The 22,642-nt window shown below is 53.5% G+C and overlaps 9 protein-coding genes across 9 annotated transcripts; 7 read left to right on the top strand and 2 right to left on the bottom strand.

Annotated features, from left to right (window-relative positions):
• Positions 1 to 20: 20 nt before the first annotated feature.
• Positions 21 to 2,737, top strand: J4E87_002340 (uncharacterized protein; the record flags this gene model as incomplete). Its single annotated transcript, XM_049373977.1, has 7 exons — positions 21 to 104; positions 360 to 454; positions 544 to 586; positions 642 to 1,180; positions 1,230 to 1,491; positions 1,541 to 2,207; positions 2,256 to 2,737. 7 exons carry the CDS (start codon positions 21 to 23, stop codon positions 2,735 to 2,737), a joined length of 2,172 nt encoding a protein of 723 aa, XP_049236117.1.
• Positions 2,738 to 3,107: 370 nt separating this feature from the next.
• On the top strand, positions 3,108 to 3,887 carry J4E87_002339 (uncharacterized protein; the record flags this gene model as incomplete). Its single annotated transcript, XM_049373976.1, has 2 exons — positions 3,108 to 3,111; positions 3,505 to 3,887. The coding sequence occupies 2 exons, from the start codon at positions 3,108 to 3,110 to the stop codon at positions 3,885 to 3,887; spliced, it is 387 nt and encodes a 128-aa protein (XP_049236116.1).
• An 846-nt stretch (positions 3,888 to 4,733) lies between these two features.
• On the top strand, positions 4,734 to 5,555 carry J4E87_002338 (uncharacterized protein; the record flags this gene model as incomplete). The annotated part of the gene is made up of 1 exon (XM_049373975.1): positions 4,734 to 5,555. The coding sequence occupies one exon, from the start codon at positions 4,734 to 4,736 to the stop codon at positions 5,553 to 5,555; it is 822 nt and encodes a 273-aa protein (XP_049236115.1).
• Positions 5,556 to 8,509: 2,954 nt separating this feature from the next.
• On the top strand, positions 8,510 to 10,463 carry J4E87_002337 (uncharacterized protein; the record flags this gene model as incomplete). Its single annotated transcript, XM_049373974.1, has 2 exons — positions 8,510 to 8,936; positions 8,989 to 10,463. 2 exons carry the CDS (start codon positions 8,510 to 8,512, stop codon positions 10,461 to 10,463), a joined length of 1,902 nt encoding a protein of 633 aa, XP_049236114.1.
• Positions 10,464 to 10,761: 298 nt separating this feature from the next.
• J4E87_002336 (uncharacterized protein) lies at positions 10,762 to 13,536 on the bottom strand (the record flags this gene model as incomplete). Its single annotated transcript, XM_049373973.1, has 1 exon — positions 10,762 to 13,536. The coding sequence occupies one exon, from the start codon at positions 13,534 to 13,536 to the stop codon at positions 10,762 to 10,764; it is 2,775 nt and encodes a 924-aa protein (XP_049236113.1).
• Positions 13,537 to 13,889: 353 nt separating this feature from the next.
• J4E87_002335 (uncharacterized protein) lies at positions 13,890 to 15,035 on the top strand (the record flags this gene model as incomplete). Its single annotated transcript, XM_049373972.1, has 3 exons — positions 13,890 to 14,009; positions 14,105 to 14,862; positions 14,912 to 15,035. 3 exons carry the CDS (start codon positions 13,890 to 13,892, stop codon positions 15,033 to 15,035), a joined length of 1,002 nt encoding a protein of 333 aa, XP_049236112.1.
• Positions 15,036 to 15,245: 210 nt separating this feature from the next.
• On the bottom strand, positions 15,246 to 17,181 carry J4E87_002334 (uncharacterized protein; the record flags this gene model as incomplete). The annotated part of the gene is made up of 2 exons (XM_049373971.1): positions 15,246 to 16,422; positions 16,832 to 17,181. The coding sequence occupies 2 exons, from the start codon at positions 17,179 to 17,181 to the stop codon at positions 15,246 to 15,248; spliced, it is 1,527 nt and encodes a 508-aa protein (XP_049236111.1).
• Positions 17,182 to 17,643: 462 nt separating this feature from the next.
• Positions 17,644 to 19,069, top strand: TIF1 (translation initiation factor eIF4A; the record flags this gene model as incomplete). The annotated part of the gene is made up of 4 exons (XM_049373970.1): positions 17,644 to 17,677; positions 17,802 to 17,945; positions 18,002 to 19,003; positions 19,059 to 19,069. 4 exons carry the CDS (start codon positions 17,644 to 17,646, stop codon positions 19,067 to 19,069), a joined length of 1,191 nt encoding a protein of 396 aa, XP_049236110.1.
• A 642-nt stretch (positions 19,070 to 19,711) lies between these two features.
• J4E87_002332 (uncharacterized protein) lies at positions 19,712 to 20,863 on the top strand (the record flags this gene model as incomplete). The annotated part of the gene is made up of 3 exons (XM_049373969.1): positions 19,712 to 19,780; positions 19,842 to 20,025; positions 20,079 to 20,863. 3 exons carry the CDS (start codon positions 19,712 to 19,714, stop codon positions 20,861 to 20,863), a joined length of 1,038 nt encoding a protein of 345 aa, XP_049236109.1.
• Positions 20,864 to 22,642: the final 1,779 nt, after the last annotated feature.

The following is a 22,642-nucleotide window of genomic DNA, read 5'->3' as shown; positions in this document are numbered from 1 at the left end:
CGATCACGAATCAACCGGAAATGGAGAGCGCGGCCAAGCGCAAAGCCGCGAGTGCTGCAGCGGGCGACCACGACGGGCGCCCTGCGAAGCGACAAAAAGGGACGGTACGTGCAGGCTGTGGTGGTGGGCGATGCATCGTCGGGCGTGTCCTGGAGATGGACGAGGCGTGATGGGCGCGTTGCGGGATGCTCCTTAGTCCACCAGCGCGACACCTGGGGGGTTCGACGACCAGGCCATCACCCCGTCGGCCCCTCATCAATCCTCAACACCACGCGCGCGCCGGCGATGCACTCAGCCATGGCGGGAATTGGATCAGACAACAATGAGAACAATGCTGACAGGAGACCGCTTCCGTGCAGGCCGAGACGCCCAATTCCCGATCTGAGACGGTCGAGTCGACCACGACGGCAGGCTTGAAGTTCCTCGACAGCTTGAAGCAGGCCAAGGACAAGACGTACGTGACGCCCTCCTGACGCCTGTCGCACTGGCAGCTTCCATACTCCACAGTGTGCCGACTTAGGAACCCCCACTGACAACTTGCAGCGGACGCCCCATCGCCGTCCACTTCCTCACTCTCCCCGTCAAGGTATGTCCCCGTTGCGCTCCCTCTATACACCAGGTCCACTGACGATTGCATGCAGACCGAGGTGCCCGACTACTACGAATTCACGAAACTGCCCATTGCTATTGATACCATCGAGAACAAACTCAACAACGGCGAGTACGCGTCCCTAGCTCAAGTCGAGAGCGACTGCAAACGACTGGTCAACAACGCAAAGGCCTTCAACGACAAGAACTCCGTCATATACCAAGATGCCGAGCGTCTACGCAAGACCGCCTCCAACTGGATGGTCAAGCACAATCCCGCTTACCGTGACGGCAACTATGTCGCAACAGCCACCCCGATCCCAGGCGAAGACAACTCCACCCCGTCGAAACCTTCCCCCCGCGTTACCTCGACCCCAAGAACCGCCCACGCACATACACCTGCCACGCAAGATACAGCCGACCGCCCTCGACGCGCGGCCGCCATCGCGGCGTCGGCTACACCAGCACCGTCAAAGTTGCGACAGTCGGCGTCTGCTGCGCTGGAGGAGGACGATGATAGTGCTGATTATGCAGGCAAGACATTCCAGCAGGCACAGGAGCAGATTGTGAGGGAGATCCTTGATTATGAAGAGTAAGTTGCGTGCTCCGTGCTCTAATACCAGCCAGCTAACACTCTCCAGCCAAGGACTGCAGATATTCCTACCCTTCCAGAACCTCCCGTCGCGCAGCTTGAAGGACTACTACCAGCTGATCAAAGACCCCATGTCGCTGGCCGCCATACAGAAGAAGGTTCGCGGAGTAGTGGGACGCGAGGCTCCGACAGGCCATACACTGTTCAAGAGCTGGGACGCTTTCGAAGAAGCTTTCAGTCTGATTTGGAAGAATGCTCGTATCTACAACGAAGATGGTAGCGACATCTACAACCTCTCGCTCGAGCTTGAAGTACGTCTACTGTCTGCATGCTCTCACACCTGAGTACTGACCGTCGCAGGAAATCTTCAACAAGAAACTCGAAGAAGCCAGATCCAAAGTCAGCGAGCCAACGCAACCGAAGCTGAAGCTTAACATGTCCAGTGCCGCAGCGGCTCCAAAACAGCAGCTCAAGCTGAAGCTGAAGCCGAGCCCGGGATCAGAGCGTAACACTCCAAGTGCTCGCGATTCTGCGACGCCCGGTGTCATTGTTGACAACGACGCTCTTCAGCGACAACAACGACATGTTCTCGATAGCGTGGGCAACCGATTATCTCAAGCCCCACCTGGGAAAGCCGCGACGCCAACAGCACCTGCCAATCCCTTCACTGGACCGAGAGGTGGTGCTTCGTCGATTGCACCACTCTCTGCCGCCCAGAACAAAACCGCAGGATCACCGCCCGCCGTCAACGGTGTCAAGCAAGACGTCCAATCCCCTGCCCTGAGTGCCATCAGGCCGGCCAGCACCGCACCGGATAGCCAGGCTGCCCGACTCAGCGTCCCAGCGCAGACTCCACATCCGAGCATGGCCCCTCCACAGAGTGTGTCTCGCCAGGCAAGCGGCAGTCCACATCCGAACGGTATTGGGCTGCAGAATGGAAATCACGTTCCCTCATTCCAAACGCCAACTTACTACGCGCCTCCACCAGTAGCCCGCGTAGATAGTTTCAGAAAGGTGCCACTCAAGAGTAAGTGTACCAATCCTGATTCAAGAGATCTTCCATTAACAAACGCAGGCGTCGACGAAGCACTAATACCGAAAATCACACTCAACACCCACCCAGCGCTTAACCCGTCGAAGCCATGGTCTACGAGCATCCTGGCGAACAAACAAAAAACCATGTACAGTGCCACGATGGTGGTCGCACCATCCAACTCTTACATTCAAGTTGTACCCAAGGTCCCTATCGCGCTTACAAGCCGGATGTACCGCCTCTTTGTCACTGTGAATGGCAATAAGACACTCGAAGCGAATCGTGTTCCTGTCACGGCAGGCATCAACGGCACAAGCCCAAGTCCCAGCTACGAGGGTGGCAAGAAGAAGGGCGAGCCACTGTTCGAAGCGAAACTCGTAGCTGGCGTCAATCGTATCGAGGTTGAGATTGTCGCAGAGAAGGAGCGCAAGGTTCAGTCTGAGAGTGGCACTGCAAAGAAAGAGGATGTCGAGATTGAGAAGTGTACAATCTTCCTACATTTACCTCGGCAACCGACGCATTAGGCATCCGACGACTTGGACAGGGCAGACCCTGGATACAAATGGTTGGACTCGCTCGCGTCATGGTTAGACGCTCACATTGTTTCTTGAACGCCTGGGGTATTGGCGTTTACCATTGTGGTGGCATCAGCATCAGGATGACAGGAGTTACGGTGCTTGCTTGCTTTTATTTCTGGCGGTATACCTGAGATTGGAGCGTGTTGTCAAGCTGGGAGAATGGCAACGGGATAACAGAGGATTGAGACTATGGGGGAGGAAGCGCGATGTCAAATTCCGCGTTGTAAGAATAGGGCCTTGTCGATTGAGACGTGCACATCTATCTACTTAGTTTCTTTGAAACGAATCAAATATTTGAATTACAAAGCCTCTCCGCATGGGTTGGATGGTTGTGCGTGCAGTGCGTCGTCTCGCAATCTACGTTGACTACCCTGGCGACATGCACCTCCAGAATTCGTTTTTAGCCGAACTGCACATCTCGGGAGCCAAGCAGCAACTCAGATTAGTCGTTCGGGAAAAAGTTAAGGTTCGGTATGCAGTCAGGAAATTCATGCAGCTGGCAGCTGCAGCTTCGGAACTCCGCGCTTACCGTCCGAGGATACACAACGGCAGGCGCAGCATAAAAGGAACGGGAACTCGACACGCATATAAAGACCCGACTAACAGCACCTTTCCTCCCTTTGCAATCTCAAACCGCAAGCATCCAAGACTCACAATTATGACCCTCCCATCCCGGAATCCCTCACCACCTCCCCAAGCTCCCCCCAAACCAGGCCTCCTCCTCGTACACCCCCGCCTCCACGACCCCACCCCAGCCAATGCCACCACTTTCCTCCGCTGGACGAAACTCCATTTCAGAGATATGCTCAATATACCCGACACCGGTTCCGGTCGCGTCACACAAGACTTGCGGTTCGTTGCGCCGGAGGGCGACGATGGGTATACGCATACGCACGACAAGAAGAAAGAAGAAGGAGAAGGTGGTAAGAGCGCGATGCCGAAGTACCTCTACACGTGCCTGATGGATGACATTGCGTTTCTAAAGACGGAACCATACATGGGTGTCAGTCGCAGACTGAACCTGGAAAAGAGCAGGAACTTAGAGGAGGGCGAGGTGGGCGTTGGGTTTCTGGAAGAAGAGGAGGAAGGGGAGTAGAAGATGGTGTTTGATATCGTGGATGCCCAATTCGCCGTGTACGAAGAAGTAGGGGGGTTGGGAAGGGAAGGTGAGATGCCGTTTCAACGTCTACCAAAGCATCTCGCTTCGCGGATGGGCGCAGCGCCGAAATCTGTGCTTGTTGCTGTGAATTTGGATGTTCCATTTGTGCCGCGGGCTCTTCACGACTCTCTCCTTGCTCGCTTCAAGGCTGTTGTTCCGCCGGCTCTGAAGCCGTATTCGTCATTGTATAAATGGGCGGGGGTGGAGGCGCAGCCGGATTCTCATCCGCTGATTGGGAAGGATGGCAGGGGGGAGTGGATGGTGCTGCTTTTGTTGGTTGATGAGGAGGGGGAGACGCTGGTTAGAGGGCATGCTGTTATGTTGGTGGAAGGGTGGGTTGAGGAGGAGAGGGGCAAGGTGGGGGATGGGCGCATCGAGTTTGGGGTTTGGGAAGGAGAGGTTTTTATGGGTTGATTGAGAATGCCTTTGTTGTCTGGGTCACATTGGGTGCCCAGGTGGGCTGAGATGCTGATGGAGGATGTAGGTATGCTTCACAATTTTCCAATGGGTGCGTTATGCCTAGATAATGACGCTTTGCGATATGGCTTCCGGCTGTCTTCATTTAGTGTCTTAGATTATCAGCGATGCTCGACATACAATGCGCGTAGGAGGTAGGACGTGAAATTTAGTTGTGTTGTGAGCCCGTGGATTCCTGAGCGTCGGTCATGAGGGGTGACATCACCCCGCATCAACGGAGCTACACACCGCCGCGAGCACAAACCCGATGTCTCCATCATTCTCGTTTCCACACCCAACATCGAAGTCTGCCCAGGATCCTGCAACATGTCGCCGGTATCGGAATCTCATCCAGGCTTGTCAAAGACAGAGAATGGAGTCTTTGATGTCACGCCAAAAACTGATTGGCAAAAGTCCGCGTTAGTCTCGTTACGCTCAGCGTCAAGGTATCACATACTGACACCAAGGTGCGTTGAGCGCAATGCGCTTCAATCGCCTCTACTGCGTCTACCCCGCGAACTGCGCGATCTCATATGGACCTTTACCTTTACGGGGATTGCAAAACCCGCTTGCAAGGTTTCCCGATACTCTCCATTCAGCGTCCTTACCGTATGCCGACAAATCTACACCGAAGCTATCAGTGTGGCGGGACCATTCCTTACCTGGTCTTTCGTCTGCCTGCGAGACTACGAATCCTTCTTTTGGGACATAATATATAGTGAAGGACCAAAGCACAAGATTCGCCTCGTACACTCCATACAGATTGGCGTCGATCCTTCGGATCTATACATGCTAGCCCAGATAGTAGATCCGGGGACTGACGATGATGTGGATGACGAAACGGGTGAATACCGTCCCACGCTCCGTGCTTTCGAGAATCTAACGCATGTGGATTTACTATTGTCCGCTACGGGGTTCTTTGCGGATTCTGATAACGAAGACGACGAGGAAGCTGAAGAGGTTGAGCCAACCCAGTATGAGAGCGAATATATCGAGGAATCCAGAGTGAACTTCACCAAAACTATGGAACGGAAGCTTCCTAGTGTGCGTGTAACGTACAAGGACTTCGATGACAGCTCGGCAATGAAAAGGTTCTGGACAACGCGAGATCCCAAGGAGTTGATACTGCGAACGTCCTCTGGTCGGTGAGAACAACAAACGGCTTTGGGATTTTGACTCATCGCATAGAGTGTTTTCTCTTATGTCGGCTCCTTGGCGGAATGGAAACGGGCAAGACTAGCGAGGCATCGCAAAAGCAATGGCGGAATCCGCTTCTTCCCGCACATCGTGGCCTCGTGTTCATGATCGCGGGAAAGGTCTTGGGTGCGCGCTATCAGGAATGTGGTGGCGATTGGTCATGTTCGATTGCAGAGCTACCCAGACACTGTCTCGCCGACCTCGACAGAGTTGTCAGAAAGCCTAATTGGGGGTCTTCTCGAAAGATCTGGAACGCATCATAGGCATTCGTAGTGATTGATGGCACGTAGTCGACATGCATAGCAATGATGAGTACATCATGAGATCTCACCTCAACAAACCATGACAAGCTATCGCTAGGGTACTTGGTACGCATCAATGACCTTCTCATGCTCCAACCGAGGCTTCCGCTGGGTTATTCTTTACGTTAGTCGTGCGATAGAAACAAGCTTTCGGTTCTGGATGAGCGAAGACACGGCTGAGCGCTGAAAAGTTTGCAAATAACGTATGTGCGGGCAGGCCTGAAAAGATATTCTAGTCTCGCGACGGCGTTCCTCTCAAGTTCTCGAGAGCAAAGGTCTGACATGTGAACAGACAGTAAACTCATTGTCATGATATCGTTCGTCCGCAAGTAGGCGAAGTTTTCGAAAACGGACTCCGACTGTTGCCTGCCACAAGGCCGAGGTAGAGCAACGCGGTAGCAACGACGGCTTACCAGGTCACCGGACACGACATTGCAGTAGCAGCGGGAGCCACAGCTGAGGCTCGTCGTATTTCCATGGGTCTAGCAAAGGCCAAGCTTTCGCGTCTTGCTGAGCGGACTTGGCAATCTGCAAGCCATTATTGAACGAGGCGACATTCTCGAACAGCATCGGTGAGACCAGAATGGAAAAGTGCCGCAGAAGTCCCATCTAGTCCTTCGCTACTGCACACTGACAGCCTCAGCTTATCGGACTTGAGAAAATGGCGGCGCCATTGTGAAGACAGCGAAGCAACACGATGGTAGCAGAGACGACGTGGAATTTTCCCATGCAGTGTCAACATTTGCATGCCACGAGTCTATTGGAAAGTTGACAGCGGTTTGTACGAAGGTGTGGAGAGACATCAGAGGCGATACTGCTGACAGGGGTCTGCTGGTGAACAGGGCCCCCGATTTAGTATCACCCTTCTCGCGTGTCCAAGTGCCGTCGCGGGGTGGTCTCGCAGGGGTAAGCGGGGTATCGAATTAGCGGGGATTTTCCTATGCTAGATATTTTCCGACGCTGTGCCATGGTCGAGCTTAGCTCGGAATCAATTGCGAAGTAGGTGTGAAGGACAGACTCCACTCTGATATAGCAATTGCATGATCTTGCTACTGTTAGTCCGCGATCGGGCCAGAGTGGGGGTCTTCTCGTTCCACCATGTTCTGATCTCAACGTGGTGCGACAGCTGTTCCAGGCAATGATCGTTGCGTGGTCCTACGTGGAGGTCATAGTAAGAACATGGGATCAAGCGTTGAGGTTTGACATTGCGCGCAAGGCCATCGACAGAAACAAACACTCATCGCTCTCACATGCTTTTTGTTTTGTTTCTTGGGTCAACTCCAGTTCGGCGACGCAATTGTTTTGGCGGATCGTGACGGGAAGGGATTTGGAGCTTGTACACGCGATGGTACGACTTGACCAATGTGAAGCTGTGTAATGGAAAGGGAAGACACGAGCCGTGCATTCGGCATGCATGAATTCCGCGCTGATGCTGCATTACGGGGTAGCTGAGGTTAAGCTGTGGAGAGGCGTGGTGGCTTGGAGGGCTTCGATTGACAGGCTGAGCGCTCTCCACGCCAAGGCCGACGGGCGCTAGCTTAGCGCCGATCGCAGCTTGGTCACAGTCCAGACCTCCCTTTCCGCAGCCTCCCTTCAACCTTCTCCGCTTGCGATGAACACACACACACACAGCACCGGCACACTGGCCAGCAGTCCCCCGGACGCGGAACTGCTATTCCTGGATCTACGGGACTCCCAAACAAGCCTGGCCAAGTTGACCGGTCTCTCGCGTACCACGATGCACTAGCAATTAGCGCCTCACAGCTCACACGCTGGCAACAATGTTCAGCCCTAGCAGGGCGAGACTGCTACGAAAGTTCTCATGGAGGGCCTGAATCGTGTTGACCGCTCGTACCCAGCCGTCGTCTAGGCATGTAGAGCGCCATCCGTAAACAAAGACCTTCCTGACTACACCTTTCCGAGTTGAGACTGTCGGTCTTCCCGAAACAGACTCTGCAACTCGTTCGTTGCTCACTTTGCCTACTGATATCCGTCACGTGGTCGTGGTGAAGAGCAGGGAAGACCTGGGATTCTCGTGGTCGAGAAGATTCAGATGAGTCAAGATTGAGTTCAGCATCACCTACTCATATGCACCATTCGGAGATACTGATCGAATTCATCCCGCACTTGTAAATGGAGTAGTCTCTCATGTTGTTCCATCAGCATGGGCTAGTCATCCTACTGGTCGCCAAGACTCATCAGCTTTCGCTCATCGCCTAGCTCTTGCTCATACCAAGCCTCTCAAGCCATGTCTAGGCATGGATCCCATATTCTCGGCCTTTCCAGGCAGTGGCTTGAAGCAGACTACGATATGGTGAATATCGACACACTCAGGCAACAGTAGCGAGAACGCCGAATGGCGTCTCCTGCCGGCCCTAGACTTCACATCCCATTCTTGTGGGAGTACACTTGCCACGATGAGGGATGGTGGGAACGGGGGTCTGGCCGGATACCATGAAGCAGGCGTATTCGAGACCTTTTAACTCCTGTATACCATGAGATGGGGATGTATAAAGTGTTCCAAGACGCCAGTGTACAACAGAGCATCAGCCCAATTCACGCATATCTGCTCATCTCCTGTTCTTCATCCGCCTTCACTACGCCATGAAGAACTATCTTTCCATTGGAATCACAGCCCTCTTGGCATCGCAAGCACTTGCTGGCGACGACGAGTGGCTCAGCCCAGTCTACAAGCAGATTTTTCAGAACCCGCTTCCTATCCCCCAGGATAAGGCCAAGTCGTACACCTACCGAAACAAGACGACAGGGAATGAGATTGACTTCTACGAGGTCGATGTGAAGCCATTCACACAACAAGTCTACCCTGGGCTTAAGCCTGCCAACCTTGTTGGATACGATGGAGTATCACCTGGTCCCACTTTCCGCATGACCAAAGGTCGTGAAGCCATTGTTCGATTCAAGAACCACGGCCCTAAGGACCTTTCGGTGCATCTTCATGGTTCATACAGCCGAGCACCTTTCGATGGATGGGCTGAGGACACTACCAAGAACGGACAATACAAGGACTATTGTGAGCACCGGCTGTCACTGGCATTATGCCACATGAATGCTAATAGTTCTAGACTACCCCAACAAGCAGAGTGCGCGAACTTTGTGGTACCACGACCATGCCATTCATCACACTGCGGAGAACGCCTACTTCGGACAAGCGGGCTTCTACATCCTCCATGACCCTGCTGAGGATGAATTAAAACTTCCTTCGGGCTCATACGATGTGCCTCTGGCACTGGCCTCAAAGCAGTACAACAGTGACGGCACGCTTTTTGATCCAGCAAGTGAGACCGTTTCTCTCTGGGGCGACGTCATCCACGTCAACGGCCAACCATGGCCTTACATGAAGGTGGAGCCACGCAAATACCGCTTCAGGGTGCTCAACACAGCCATCAGCCGTGCCTTCAAGCTCACTCTTGAGGACCCTTCAGCCAAGAAGGTTCCATTCAATGTCATCGCTGCAGACACTGGTCTCATGTCCAAGCCTGTGCCGACTGACAACCTTGAGATCTCAATGGCTGAACGCTGGGAGATTGTCGTCGACTTCAGCGCATATTCCGGAAAGAACGTAACGATGAAGAATGCGCGCGACGTACAAGCAGACGAGGACTACAACAGCACTGACAAAGTCATGCGATTCGTCGTGGGTTCCTCCGTCTCCAGCACCGCCGGCAACGGCCCTCTCCCAGGCTCCCTGCGTACAGTACCTTTCCCGCCCAAGAAGAGTGGCATCGATAGGAGCTTCAAATTTGGACGCACTGGCGGAGAATGGACCGTCAACGGCGTCACCTTTGCCGACGTCAACAACCGCATCCTCGCAAAGCCCCAGCGCGGCGCTGTCGAAGTCTGGGAGCTTGAGAATTCATCCGGCGGCTGGAGCCATCCCGTCCACATCCATCTCGTCGACTTCCAGATCCTGAGCCGCACCGGAGGTAAACGAAGCGTTCTGCCCTACGAACGAGAAGCTTTGAAGGACGTCGTATTACTTGGTACCAACGAGAAGGTCACCGTCATCGCCCGCTACGCCCCATACGATGGTGTATACATGTTCCACTGCCACAACCTCATCCACGAGGACCACGACATGATGGCTGCTTTCAACGTCACCAGCCTTGCCAACTTCGGCTACCCCGAGACAACCAAGTTCATTGACCCGATGGAGGAGAAGTACCGCTCCAAGGATATCAATAAATACGACGACGAGCACATCGATGAGAAGTGCGCTGAGCTTGAGGCTCTAGAGGCTTACACAGAACCTGAAAAGGTTGAGCAGGCGCTTGTAGAATACTGGGCCAACGGAGGCAAGGGACCAAGCACGCTAGTCACCAGCACTCGACCAGCTTCTTCTTCTTCTTCATCATCGTCCTCGTCTGCCACAGACGCTGCTTCCTCTACGACGTTGCAGACAAGTTCTACACCACCGTCTATAGCTGCTGCTGGAGTTGCTTCTTCCTCTCCGACGATAACTTCAGCGCCCAAGGCGACAAGTACAAGTACGAGGAGGGATGACAAGAAGACATCGACATCGTCCACCAGGAGAAGATAGAAGAGGGTTGAAGGTTTTAGGCGTTGCTTTCCTATTTGTACATAATTTCTCAAGGCGTTCTAGAGGCAGGTGGGATACACATCATGACGATACGACATTCCTTATATAGCGAGATCATTCAATGATATTCTCTTTTTCACCACAATGACACCCCTTATTGACAATGTGAACATGAAGCCCGTGCAGTAGAGGCGATACTGATTTGATAGAATGGTGCATGCTTGTTAACCACCCTACCACTTGTCCCTAGCACCCGGCCTCGAAGAAGTGATTTGTTCGGCGTGCCTACGAAAGGCTATCAGTAGCGCCCCTCCATAGCTCTCCTCACGATAACGTTCGAACCGGGCCCGGCGTGGAACCTAGAGAGGGCGTTGAACATCCTGCTCTCCTCTTTACTCCCGCCGAAGTCCCAATTCTTGTACAAATTCTCAGCAGCAGCAGGCCCCAAATTATCTGGGTCAATGTTGCGCCCAGGGTGCCCGAATATGTCGCGGCCACTGAAAAAGTTCACTGCACTCCAATACTCGCCGATCTGAGGTTCCTTTTCCGTGTTGACTAGGTTCGCAATGCAGACATCGCCAGCCCAGGTCTTTTCGCCTGGCTTGGTTCTCACAGGTCGCAGGTAGTGCTTTTGCATAATGTTGTAGACTTCGCGGAGCTGATCCATTCTCTTCGCTGGGAGACCTGGCTGTCGTTGGCGTAGTTTAGTCTCGTTGGCGGTGAGTGTCAGAAGGCGAAGAGCGACATCTGGCGCCAAGGTGGATGCATTCACTGATCCCTTTTTAAAGTCTTTCTCGAAAACAGGGTCGTTCCGAAACATCTCAAGAATCTCCAAAAGGATGTCGGTACAGAGGAGGACAAACTTCGGCGTGCAGAAGTTGAGATTAACGACATCCGCTTCGAGCCATAACATGACCGACCGCAAGGCTGGAAGCGGATCCCACGTGTTATCAAATTCGTGGAAGTACAGCCTATGGTAAGTCGAGCCATCGGGAGTACGTGCATCATCTGGCCAGTTGAACAGCTTTATTCGCTCATTTTCTTGCTTCTTATCGCGAAAGCTGTTTAGGAAGTGACGAGTCGACTCGTCGGCTTCCTTCGGAAGCAATGGATGTTCGCGAAAATCGAATCGATTTCCTAACACAGCATCCGTATCGGAAGGACTGCGAATACATCTGCTCTGCATGAGGCGTTTCCCGATCTTGCTAATCGTACGGTACGAGTGGCCGCCAATTGCATCAGTTGCACCCCGCATGACGAGTTCAAGTTGCCTCTGAGCTTCGTCGATATCCTGGGGAATCTTTCCGTAGAAAAACCTTTCCAGATCCTGTCGTTGGATGAAGAACTCCATATCAGGAAAGTGCGGAGCATCAGGGAACAGATTGCGGCATATGTTGTACAGATGAGCAACGCTGAGTACGTGATAATAGTCCTCGTCGTGACGTATTGTGAACTTACGCACGTAAAGTCTTAGCACGTATATGAGGACGCCACATCTAAGGTGATGGCGGCGCCAGAACAGGCCTTTCTCGTAAACCAAAGACACCAATGGAACGAGATCGTCGTCTGTAAATGACATCCCTTCCACAGCTTCTTGTAGGTAATAGACAGCTCCGTCGCTGCAGCCCAGTAGTTTGCTTTGCGGTATATCCTCTATAGCTCCTTGTAGCATTTCGGTAACTCCATCTTCGAAAAGTATCGCTTTGAGGCTAGTCACGAGACGCTCGAATGCTTTAAAGTCCCCCTCTCTATGAACATCGACAAGTCTATTAGGATGCGTCTTGATCTCCTGAAGAATGATCGAGGTCTTTGTCACTTCTCGTCGTAGATCATTGTACGGGTTTCCCACAGAACCCTCGGGGAGGTCGTTAATGTCGAGTAGAATCTGCATAGCAAAGGTAACCCAGAAGGGTATTTTCCGTACTCTGAACATATGTCGGATACCACGTGTGACTTCATCTTCTGGGAGGAACCGTAAATATGTCGGCTGTTCATCCATAACGTAAATCGCTGAAGCCATGTCCCGCGCATCGAAAAAGTTTGGATGCATGACCAAATCCTCATACTGCCGTCTGAGATTGTGAAACAAGAACTCTGCTCTGGGCCGCGCTCGAGGAGCGCTCTTGACGTCGTGGAGAAGCTTCTTGAGACCATTGTACACAGGATAGAAGCAAAGCGAAGAATGTTGACCCAAGACGGTCAATGTAATGGCCATAGGAGAAGGTTTGATGAACGGCTCGAGGGGTCGCGTATGCCCTAGTTTCTTCCTCTTATTGGCCCGATGAAGGAGTAAAGCAGGTAGGCACCAAACAGGGTATTTGTCCACGGGATACTGACGAGGGCGTGATAGACTTTGGTCAAACTCGTATTCTTTCTGTCGCACGATGTTGATCGCTGTATTGGTAACAAACGCTTTGGTCGTGATATCAGACCCGCCCGCCCAGCGTTTCAAGACATAGTTCCGGATAGACTGCATCTCCTTCAAGAAAGTTATGATATCAAGGAAGAAGTTTTCTTCCAAACTCTCATCGTTCAGATTGATCTCCACTGATGGGACAGATGGCAGATCTCCCACAACAATGGGCGGCTCGGTATCTTCCTCGTCATCTTCGGTCGTGTCCTGTAAGTCCAATTTGGCAAACTCTACCTCCAATGCGGTTGTCCTCGAAGACGCCGGTGTTGCGTTTGTCTGCTTATTCTCCGGCTTGGGTGTATACGGTCGCAAGATATCTAGTGTTCTTTGAAGGCGCGAAACGAAAGCATCATGCTGCTGATCCGCATCTGGGTCGCAACTTTTGAGTCGATACCAGGCCGTCACTTCTCGCCTGAACCGAATAGCTCGAACAAGGATGGTGAGTATGAATGATGGTATGGGTGTTTTCTTGGAGTTTTCCGCGATACACCTCGCCATTGGCTCAAAGTCGCGTTCTGCAACCTCATAATCCTTGGAGTTGTTGGAAGGTGTCGGTACAAAACCGCATTTCAGTGAACTCTTCAGAAGATATCCTGCGATGTATTTGGTGTCGCGCTTATACTCGCTGCGGTTGTATTCTGTTTCTGGCGGTAGCTTCATGATCAAGATTGCTGCCAACATAAGTACGGGCAAACAATGGTATGAGAAGACATTACTGTGGCGGGTCACAGACTGTCATGCGAATTCAGAAGTGTTTTGTTGGAGGGAGAAATGAAATAGTGGTAGGAATCCTAAAGATACAGGATCAGCTCCAAACCGATCTAGGAGTGAAGAAAGGCACACAAATCTCGATGCAGCGTATGTGTTGAGGATAGTGGAGTGAGCGCCTTCGGATGACGCGGGACAATTCCTAGGTCCAGCGCCAAGGCGTCAGTGCAGACCGCCATGCGGAGACCCCAACCAGAGTTTCGAATAGTGAGCGAATCCAACCCCTTCATAGCCAATTCACCAAAATGACGAATCTGGATATGCTGCTGCTCAAAGGAGCCTCTGCGAGTAATCCAGAGGAGGGTCTCCAAGAATTGCGCTACACAATCTTGACCGAAGGCATTCCCGCCAACAGCGAGGGCATGGTATGTTCTCCACACTACCCCATGCGATCATACTGCGCATGGGCGCAATCTAGAATCGCTCAATGAATTCCGTATACTAATTTCTACCGGTCCAGTCCGAGCTGCGCATATACATCTGGCTCATCCTACTCAACGCGCCTCCTCTCCGCACCGACGTATACCTCGATCTCGTCCGTCAAGGCGCCTCTCCTGCGCACGCCAAAATCCAAAACGATACCTTCCGCACCTTCCAGGGAGATCCCCTCTTCCGACGACGCGTCACTCAGAATAGCATTACGCGTGTGCTCAACGCGGTCGCGTGGAGGCTGAACGATGCGCACGAAGCACGCGTCAATGGCTGGCAGTCCCCACCAACACTATCCGAGTTCGGCGGTAGCCCAGATACCTCCATGATGTCGCGGCATTCCCTCACTGCGGGTACGCGTACAGAGGCGTCGACTACGAACGATGCGGAGCAGATTGGTTACGTGCAGGGCATGAATGTGCTCTGTGGGCCGTTTCTGTACGCGGCGAGGAGTGAAGTCGAGGCTTTCACGGGCTTCGAACGGCTCATTACATACGAGTGTCCGGGCTATGTGAGAGGATCGATGGAGGGTGTGCACAAAGGTCTCGCGTTGGTGGATAGGGTGCTAGAGGTCGTCGACCCTAAGCTGTACGGCCATCTTATGGCACACCACATGGAAGCCAAGATCTACGCTTTCGCATCCGTCCTCACCATGTGCGCGTGCACACCCCCGTTGCCAGAGGTGCTACAGCTCTGGGACTTCCTCTTCGCATATGGACCTCATCTGAACATTCTGTGCATTGTGGCTCAGTTGGTTCTGATCCGTGGGGATATCTTGAACAGCCCGAGGTGAGTACAATCTCCACACATATTCGGAGCAAGACTGACGTATTCATAGCCCCAATACGATCCTACGTAACCTGCCTGGTCTTAACGCTCAGAAGATTGTCGCCGTGGCTATGAGCTTCGCCGGCAAGATACCTGAGGACATGTACGCTGAGATCATCAACCACGCAAAGTGAGCTGGCGCAGATCGGGGAGGATGAGATATGACGCTGCGATTACGATGTATGATACGACCTAACGATTAGATGATACCCACGAGAGATGGCTTGCAAATAGCAATGTATGAATGTCACGATTAGAAAACGATTCACTACTTGTGGAGCTGTTGAACACTATGTGTATTCGAGCAAAATGCGGAATTGCTGTTACTACAATCACTCCAACGCTCATGGAATGTCGGCATCATCGTCATCCCCACCAAAGCCAAAGCTAAACCCTCTGACTTCTTCCTCCTCGTCTCCCTTCGTCAGCTGCTCCCACTTGCCCTTCCCCTTCTTCCCTTTCCTTTCCAACTCGTCGAGGCCCTCCTCCAGCAACTCGGGATGCTGTTCCTGAAGTCGCTCCACGAAAAGCTCATAGGCGCGATCACAAACATCTTCCTTGAACCCGCTTACTTCGCCGCGCTGGTCACGCAGGAAGCCTAGTACATCCGGCAATTTCTTGCGGGGTACAAAGTTCTGCGTCAAAGCGAGGCTGTCTTCGAGATTGAGCACTAGGTGGAACCAGCCGGACGGTACATGGAGTACTTCACCAGCGTAGCAGATGCCTTCTTTGCAGCCGGGCGTTTGGCGGGCGAGTTCATGGAAAGTGAGCATGTACTCTGCGATGCTGAGTGGAGAGGTGATCTCAGATTGATCGTCGCTGACGATGACGCCGGGTGGAGGTTCGATACCTGGGCCGGCGGGGAACATGAGCCAGTACTTGCTGCCTGTCAAGACTGCGTTCCATGCCGAAGTTGCGTTTGGATCCTTGTGGAACGTAGAGCCGCTGCGCTTGGGACCCATGATCATCCATCGGCAGTCTGGTCGGTGTTCACCTAGGACACTGAAGAGATCGTCGCCGAAACATGTTGGGCTCCAGTATGCGGCTTCTTTGGAATGTGGTGCCGCTGTGATGTCTACACCGGTCTTCTCGGCGAATGCGCGATCGAACAGGTACAGGGGTGACTCGTCGGCGTTGTCGTGCATGTAGGACATGTACTTCTTCATGGGCCAGTCTACTGCTTCCGCGCGGAATTTAGTTCCTGGGAATTTCTCGAGGAGGTACTCTGGCGTCCAGGTACCGTATACAGGCCATTGCTTGACGGGTGTAGTGAGCACAAAGGGCTTGTCCACCCAGGTTTCCGCGTACTCTGCGTAAGTCAGATCTGATAGTCGGGCTATCTCATTTTGTTTCGGAATTTTGACCGCGTAGGAGTTTAGTTCTGTGTGGGCGCACTGAAATGGTCGATAAAGAGTGTCTGAGAAGAGGTTGGTGCATGATATTGAAGTGACGTGCTCTCTTGGGATCTTCAGGTAGGTTGCTCGCCAGGTTCCACGCCACTCAAAGTCTTCAGCTGGGGAGCTGTTTGATTGTTAGCGTTCGTGATTGTCTGGTATTTTCAACGCAAGCAAACGAGTGATGCATGTTGAGCTTGGTATAAAGTAGAAGCAACGCTCTATTCCGTTGGGAAAATGCAGTTTCGTATATACCACGAATTTACACACAAAAAACCTGAGCAACGATCTAAGACTTCATCCCAGGGAAACACAGAACGCTCTGAAACGATGGTGTCCTGCACTTCCACGGCCGAGGCGCGGTTAGGCGTGCAGGCACAGTCATACCGACCTAAGAGAGTTTACAAGGAACGCCTTCCTTCGCATACACCGCCTGACCTTTTACATGACTGGACGATGACTGGAAACGTGGGAATGACTGTATACGAAAAAGATGGGGAATGCAACATGTTGTGTATAGCAACCGTGGTACTCACCTTACGAACAAAGCCCGCCATAATTCGTCCAACCTCGTAAAGGCATACAAAGCGCGGCATGTACTTCCCAAGCGTATCAGAACATCAGCTTCGAATGACTCAAAGATGTGGCTCAGTAGTTCATCGGGTAAGCTGGCGAACAGTCCGCATCTCGATTTGATATTCTCGGACGCAGTATACGCGTTGCCGGCCGGCTTGATACCCAGAGGATGCGAGGGGACTGCGATTGCCGCCACCGCCACATCATCGTCGTCGCTCTCGACTTCAGTCGCCACAGAAGTCTTGACTCTTTTCGAAGGTCGTGATTCGACAGTGGCAATGCCGGGGTGGTCCAGAATGCCGGGCGCCATGTCAAAGATGGACCGGGCACGATGCTTGGTGTTTGCTCAGCGCAGACGCTTTCAGGGCTGCAAGTGGTCTAGGAGGCAAACCAAGGGACAATGAACAGAGTCATAGGCTGACACTGAGGCGAGCCAGTGGAAGTGAAGGCGGACCTAAGGTGGGAGCCGTGGGCGCATTTGAACTAGCGTGCTTTTGGCACTAGCACACTGCTGAGATTTTTTGTGGCCGACCTCTTAAGCCAAAAAGCGCCCACCTTCTCTGTCCCTCCATCACCAAATCCACCACAAAACCAATACACACACTACCCTAGATACCCGTTTGATTCTCTTGCAGAGGATCTGGTATCTAGCTTTTACTACACAACTTTCTACACACGCGGCGGCATCCAGAGGATCCTCCGCTTTAACCCCGCCACGAGCAACACTTCGACTACGGTCCCGCACCAGTAGTCGCTCCTTCCAGTCGCAATCATGGCTGACAAAGGTCTTGAGGACGTGCCCGAGGGTGAGTTGTGCCCCGAGTGCTGTCCCGCCGCTCCTCGACATTGCGCGCCCCGCAGTGCGAGGGCGGCGGCGACGATAGCCTCACCTGCAAACATTTCTGCGAGCGCCGGCTAACCCACGCGCAGGCCAGATCGAGTCCAACTACGATGAGATCACCGACTCGTTCGACAACATGAACCTCAAGGCTGAGCTCCTCCGTGGAGTCTACGCCTACGGTTTCGAGCGCCCCTCTGCTATCCAGCAGCGCGCCATCATGCCCGTCATCAAGGGTACGTTTGCCCACCCCCACCACCGCACAACAAAGCAAGCGACTGACATATTCTAGGCAACGATGTCATCGCCCAGGCCCAGTCCGGTACCGGTAAGACGGCTACCTTCTCCATCTCGACCCTCCAGAAGATCGACTCCAACGTCAAGGCCTGCCAGGCGCTCATCCTCGCCCCCACCCGCGAGCTCGCTCAGCAGATCCAGAAGGTCGTTGTCGCCATCGGTGACTTCATGGACGTCCAGTGCCACGCCTGCATTGGTGGTACCAGCGTCCGTGACGACATGAAGGCCCTCCAGGACGGCCCCCAGGTCGTTGTCGGTACTCCCGGCCGTGTCCACGACATGATCCAGCGTCGTGTCCTGAAGACCGACCACATGAAGATGTTCGTCCTCGACGAGGCCGACGAGATGTTGTCTCGCGGTTTCACCGAGCAGATCTACGACATCTTCCAGCTGCTCCCCCAGTCCACCCAGGTCGTCCTTCTCTCCGCCACCATGCCCCAGGACGTCCTCGAGGTCACCACCAAGTTCATGCGCGACCCCGTCCGTATCCTTGTCAAGAAGGACGAGCTTACCCTTGAAGGTATCAAGCAGTTCTACATTGCCGTCGAGAAGGAGGACTGGAAGCTCGACACTCTGTCCGACTTGTACGAGACCGTCACCATCACCCAAGCTGTCATCTTCTGCAACACCCGCAGGAAGGTCGACTGGCTCACCGACAAGCTCACTGCCCGTGACTTCACTGTCTCGGCCATGCACGGTGACATGGACCAGGCCCAGCGTGATGTCATCATGAAGGAGTTCCGTTCCGGATCTTCCCGTGTCCTCATCGCCACTGACCTTTTGGCCCGTGGTATCGATGTCCAGCAGGTCTCCCTGGTCATCAACTACGACTTGCCCGCCAACCGCGAGAACTACATCCACCGCATCGGTCGTGGTGGACGTTTCGGACGTAAGGGTGTTGCCATCAACTTCGTCACCGCCGACGATGTCCGCATGATGCGCGAAATCGAGCAGTTCTACAGCACACAGATCGAGGAGATGCCCATGAACGTGGCTGGTAAGTGTTTATTGTATCCCCGTACCTCAAGCCTGATTACTAACGTGCTCGACAGACCTCATCTAAGAAGTGGTGCTCTGCTATCTTCTCATCGCCGCCTCACTCTGCCCACTAACGCTTCAGTGGCGCATTGGATAGAGGCGGTGGTCTTCTAATACGAGTACGCCTGCACGGCCAGGGGTGCTCTCTGTTTGGTCCGGTTCAAAAGTGGTTCGAGGTAGGACGAGTAATCGTCTATACATCGCGGCATCTTGGCGTTGGTCTCTCATGTGCGAAATGATTTCCCTAAAAGAATGTCTGCATATGATAGACTTACGGTGCGTAGTTGACGGATGGGTCCTGTTTTGCAATTTCATGCTACTTTCCTATGTCCTCGGGGATCTGCTGCACGTCGTCAACGCATGCTCACGCGGTGGGATATGTAGCACTTCACCATGGCCACGCATGTCGATGATAACGATCGGGAGTTTCCTTTCATATAGAGATGCGATTCAATTGCATGAAAGTTACTTAACTTGCTCTTCGCCATGCAACTGAGTGCTATGACTACTGTCCATGCCGACTAATGGCAGACGTGACGATCTCCACACGGCATCTATTTAAGGCGCGGGAGATTCTGGGGCTGCCACGAGGCTCTTGCATGCCGCCTATCGATAACCTCGGTCCACGACCCCACTGAGCTTCACCCTCCCGACGCACGCGCATCCCATGAGACCGACAGCATGGCTCGCCCAAAGCAAAGCTATTGCGACAATGGCGCTTTCCCAAAGATCTGTTGTAAGTACTCTATACGATTGCGCTCCGCAGCAGGCCTTCATCTTGCTGATACGCCCAACAGCGCGCCTTGGACCGCCTCCGAACGTACTCCCCTCCGCCGACGCAATGGTATAATTGCCCCCTTACGAGACGCGCGGCAGTCCTTATATTGCTCTTTCCGGACCGGCATGGCGAGCTCAAGGTGGTCCTCACGATGCGCAGCGCGCAGTTACGCAACTATGCGGGACAGGCTGCGCTGCCCGGAGGTATAGGATCACACATGGGAGTTGGATCGGACGTGCCTACTAACATGGCTCAGGCAAAGCAGATACACTCGACGAGTCGCCGTGGGACGTCGCACGACGCGAAGCGGACGAAGAGATCGGGCTGCCCATGAATGAGGAGAAGCTTCGAGGATTTACCGTGGAGCACCTTTGCGAACTCCCCGCGAATCTCGCAAAGACCGAACTTGGAGTGCGGCCCTGCGTCGCCTTTCTGCGTCCGGCAGAGACATCCTCCGACGTGCCCGCTTCCTCCGACGCGAATGGTCTCTCTGTAGAAGAAAGGCTTATGCCGCGACTCGACCCTAGGGAAGTAGCAGCGGTCTTCACGGCGCCGTTTCACAACTTCCTGCGCAAAGGGTGGGAGGGTGAAGGCCCGCCACCGGTGCAGAAAGACGGTAGACCCGAGAAATGGTATCGAGGCTCTTGGACAGACTGGCACGAGTCACGCTGGCGAATGCACAATTTCTACATGCCACGACCCCCTCCATCTCCGACACTCCTACGTAATTCCGCGCGGTCCTCTCCGCCATCCACACCAGAACCTTCTTCGCATCAAACTTTACCTGATGGAGATGACCCTCGCCCAGAGCCTAGCGCAATCGACAGCCTCACCACGTTCAGAGTATTTGGCATGACAGCAAGAATACTAGTCGATGCAGCCCGAGTAGCATATGGCGAAGAGCCTGAATTCGAGCACAACAGCCACCACGGAGACGAAGAGATGATAGGGAGGTTATTGAAGATGGGCAGGCTCAGTGAAGTGAGGAAGAAAGGTGAGGTACTTACGCGCGAGGTACTGAAAGAAGCCAGTAAAATCTAGAAGATTAGAGAAGGCGAAGTCAGCCAGACAATCGTACCATTATACGCCACGACATATCACAGACAACGGGGGAGGCATGGTATAGGTAACCGCTACACTTTAATACTAACATGAAGTATCCACATTCTTCATTTATGCCTGTTTTGTCTTTCGAAGCCAAGGTCGCGATGTGGACCTCGCCCAGCGGCTTCCAAAGATACGAGGCGACAAGGCTCGTTGGGCACAGGGAAGGATACCGCTGCACGATCCATCTTGACACGATAAGATTTTTTACACATGGGCATCGTCGGGAAGGCAATGACATCGTATTACCACGGCGATTCGGGTGATCTCGGGCGTTTTCTTTTCAACCCGAGACCTCAGCGGCGTTACTTCAATGAGAGGATTCTGCAGCAAATGCGAAGGCCAACCACACCAAGAAGCACCTCTCTGCATGAAACCGTGCCTCTACAGCATAAGTGCCTGAAAAGCAATCAGTATACAACGCCTTTAAACGCTGCCAGATAAGGGGCCAGCGTAATTTCTCTACAACCAGTGACGACACACATGCATCTGCTTGGCGAACTCTTGTCTCTTCCGCAGTGCTCCGCGACGCGCCGTCCTGTCCGCCCGCGAGCGACGGAGTGCATTTTGTGATCATAGCGATGTTGACATGTGAAAAGCCCAACGATGGACCTTGGCAGTGCACGGCGCAGCCCGCTTTTTAGCGTTCAGCCTCAGGCCCAGGTGTAGATCATCATCATCCGGCAGCTCTTGCCCCGTTGGCCATCTTCACATGCCCTTGTTCCTTCCTTGTCTCCGATCATTCACAATTTGCATCGCCTTTGGGCTCTGCGTATCATCGACGCACCGACATACTCAGCACTGCCATGAACACTGGATCACGGCCCGATTGGTCGACTCAGGTCGGATTTGAAAAGACGTTGAGTGCACCGCCCACGCCCAGAGAGCAACTCATCATTACAGACCCACCGGACGCGACGCAGTGCGTGTAATCCACTCACAACGAAGACAAGCCGGAGTCGAAGTTCGCAAGCTCTCGATCAGTTCCCACCCTCTACAAGCAACCTCCAGGCTTGTACGCGCTCACCTTGCGGCGGCATCAACTATACGGGCAGGCTTCTGGAACGCACGTGGGGACTCGGCGCTTTTTGAGGAATGACGATAAGTCGAGATAGGCTTTTTGCCTAAGGCTTAGCCTTGGCCGAAGCAGAGTCAAACACCAGAGTGGAGCTTGGGCGAGGGTTCTGGCATTGTTGAGACAGCTTCGAGCTTCCACCCGATGATCTTGGCCCGACAAGCTTCGCACACACGCAAGCAATCAGAGCCGCCAGTGTCAAACTTCCCTCAACCTTATTTGCGTTCTAGTATGCGGCTGTGGCTGCATCGGGCTGCGAAACGGTGGCCCCTTGTTTGGTTGTGTCTTGCGCGGGATGCTTGGCAACGAAGCCGACGCAACGGGCTCCGCTTTAAGCGTTTCGTCATCCGTTTCGACGCCCCTTTTTGGCACCACGAATCACCGTCCCTCGACAGCTTGAGCCGCATCTTATTTTCTCGTTGCCCAGTCCATGTTCCGCGCTTAGCATGCCCTAGTCAAGTCGGAGGAATCCGGACCGCACCATCGCATGGTGATCCAGATTGGAGACCGCCATGCCCGCCGCCTAGGGGTTCTCTCAAGTCGAAGGGACTCTCCCTGCATTGCGGCGCGAAGCCGACGCCCGCGTCACAGCTATTCGGTCCTGCTGCCCTGAAAGCGATGCGTCAGGTTCGCTCTAGGCC

This window comes from Alternaria ethzedia (genome assembly GCF_023757985.1).
Source record: "Alternaria ethzedia strain BMP 0044 chromosome Unknown scaffold_4, whole genome shotgun sequence".
NCBI lineage: Eukaryota > Fungi > Ascomycota > Dothideomycetes > Pleosporales > Pleosporaceae > Alternaria > Alternaria ethzedia.
This window is presented reverse-complemented; position numbering and strand designations above follow the sequence as displayed.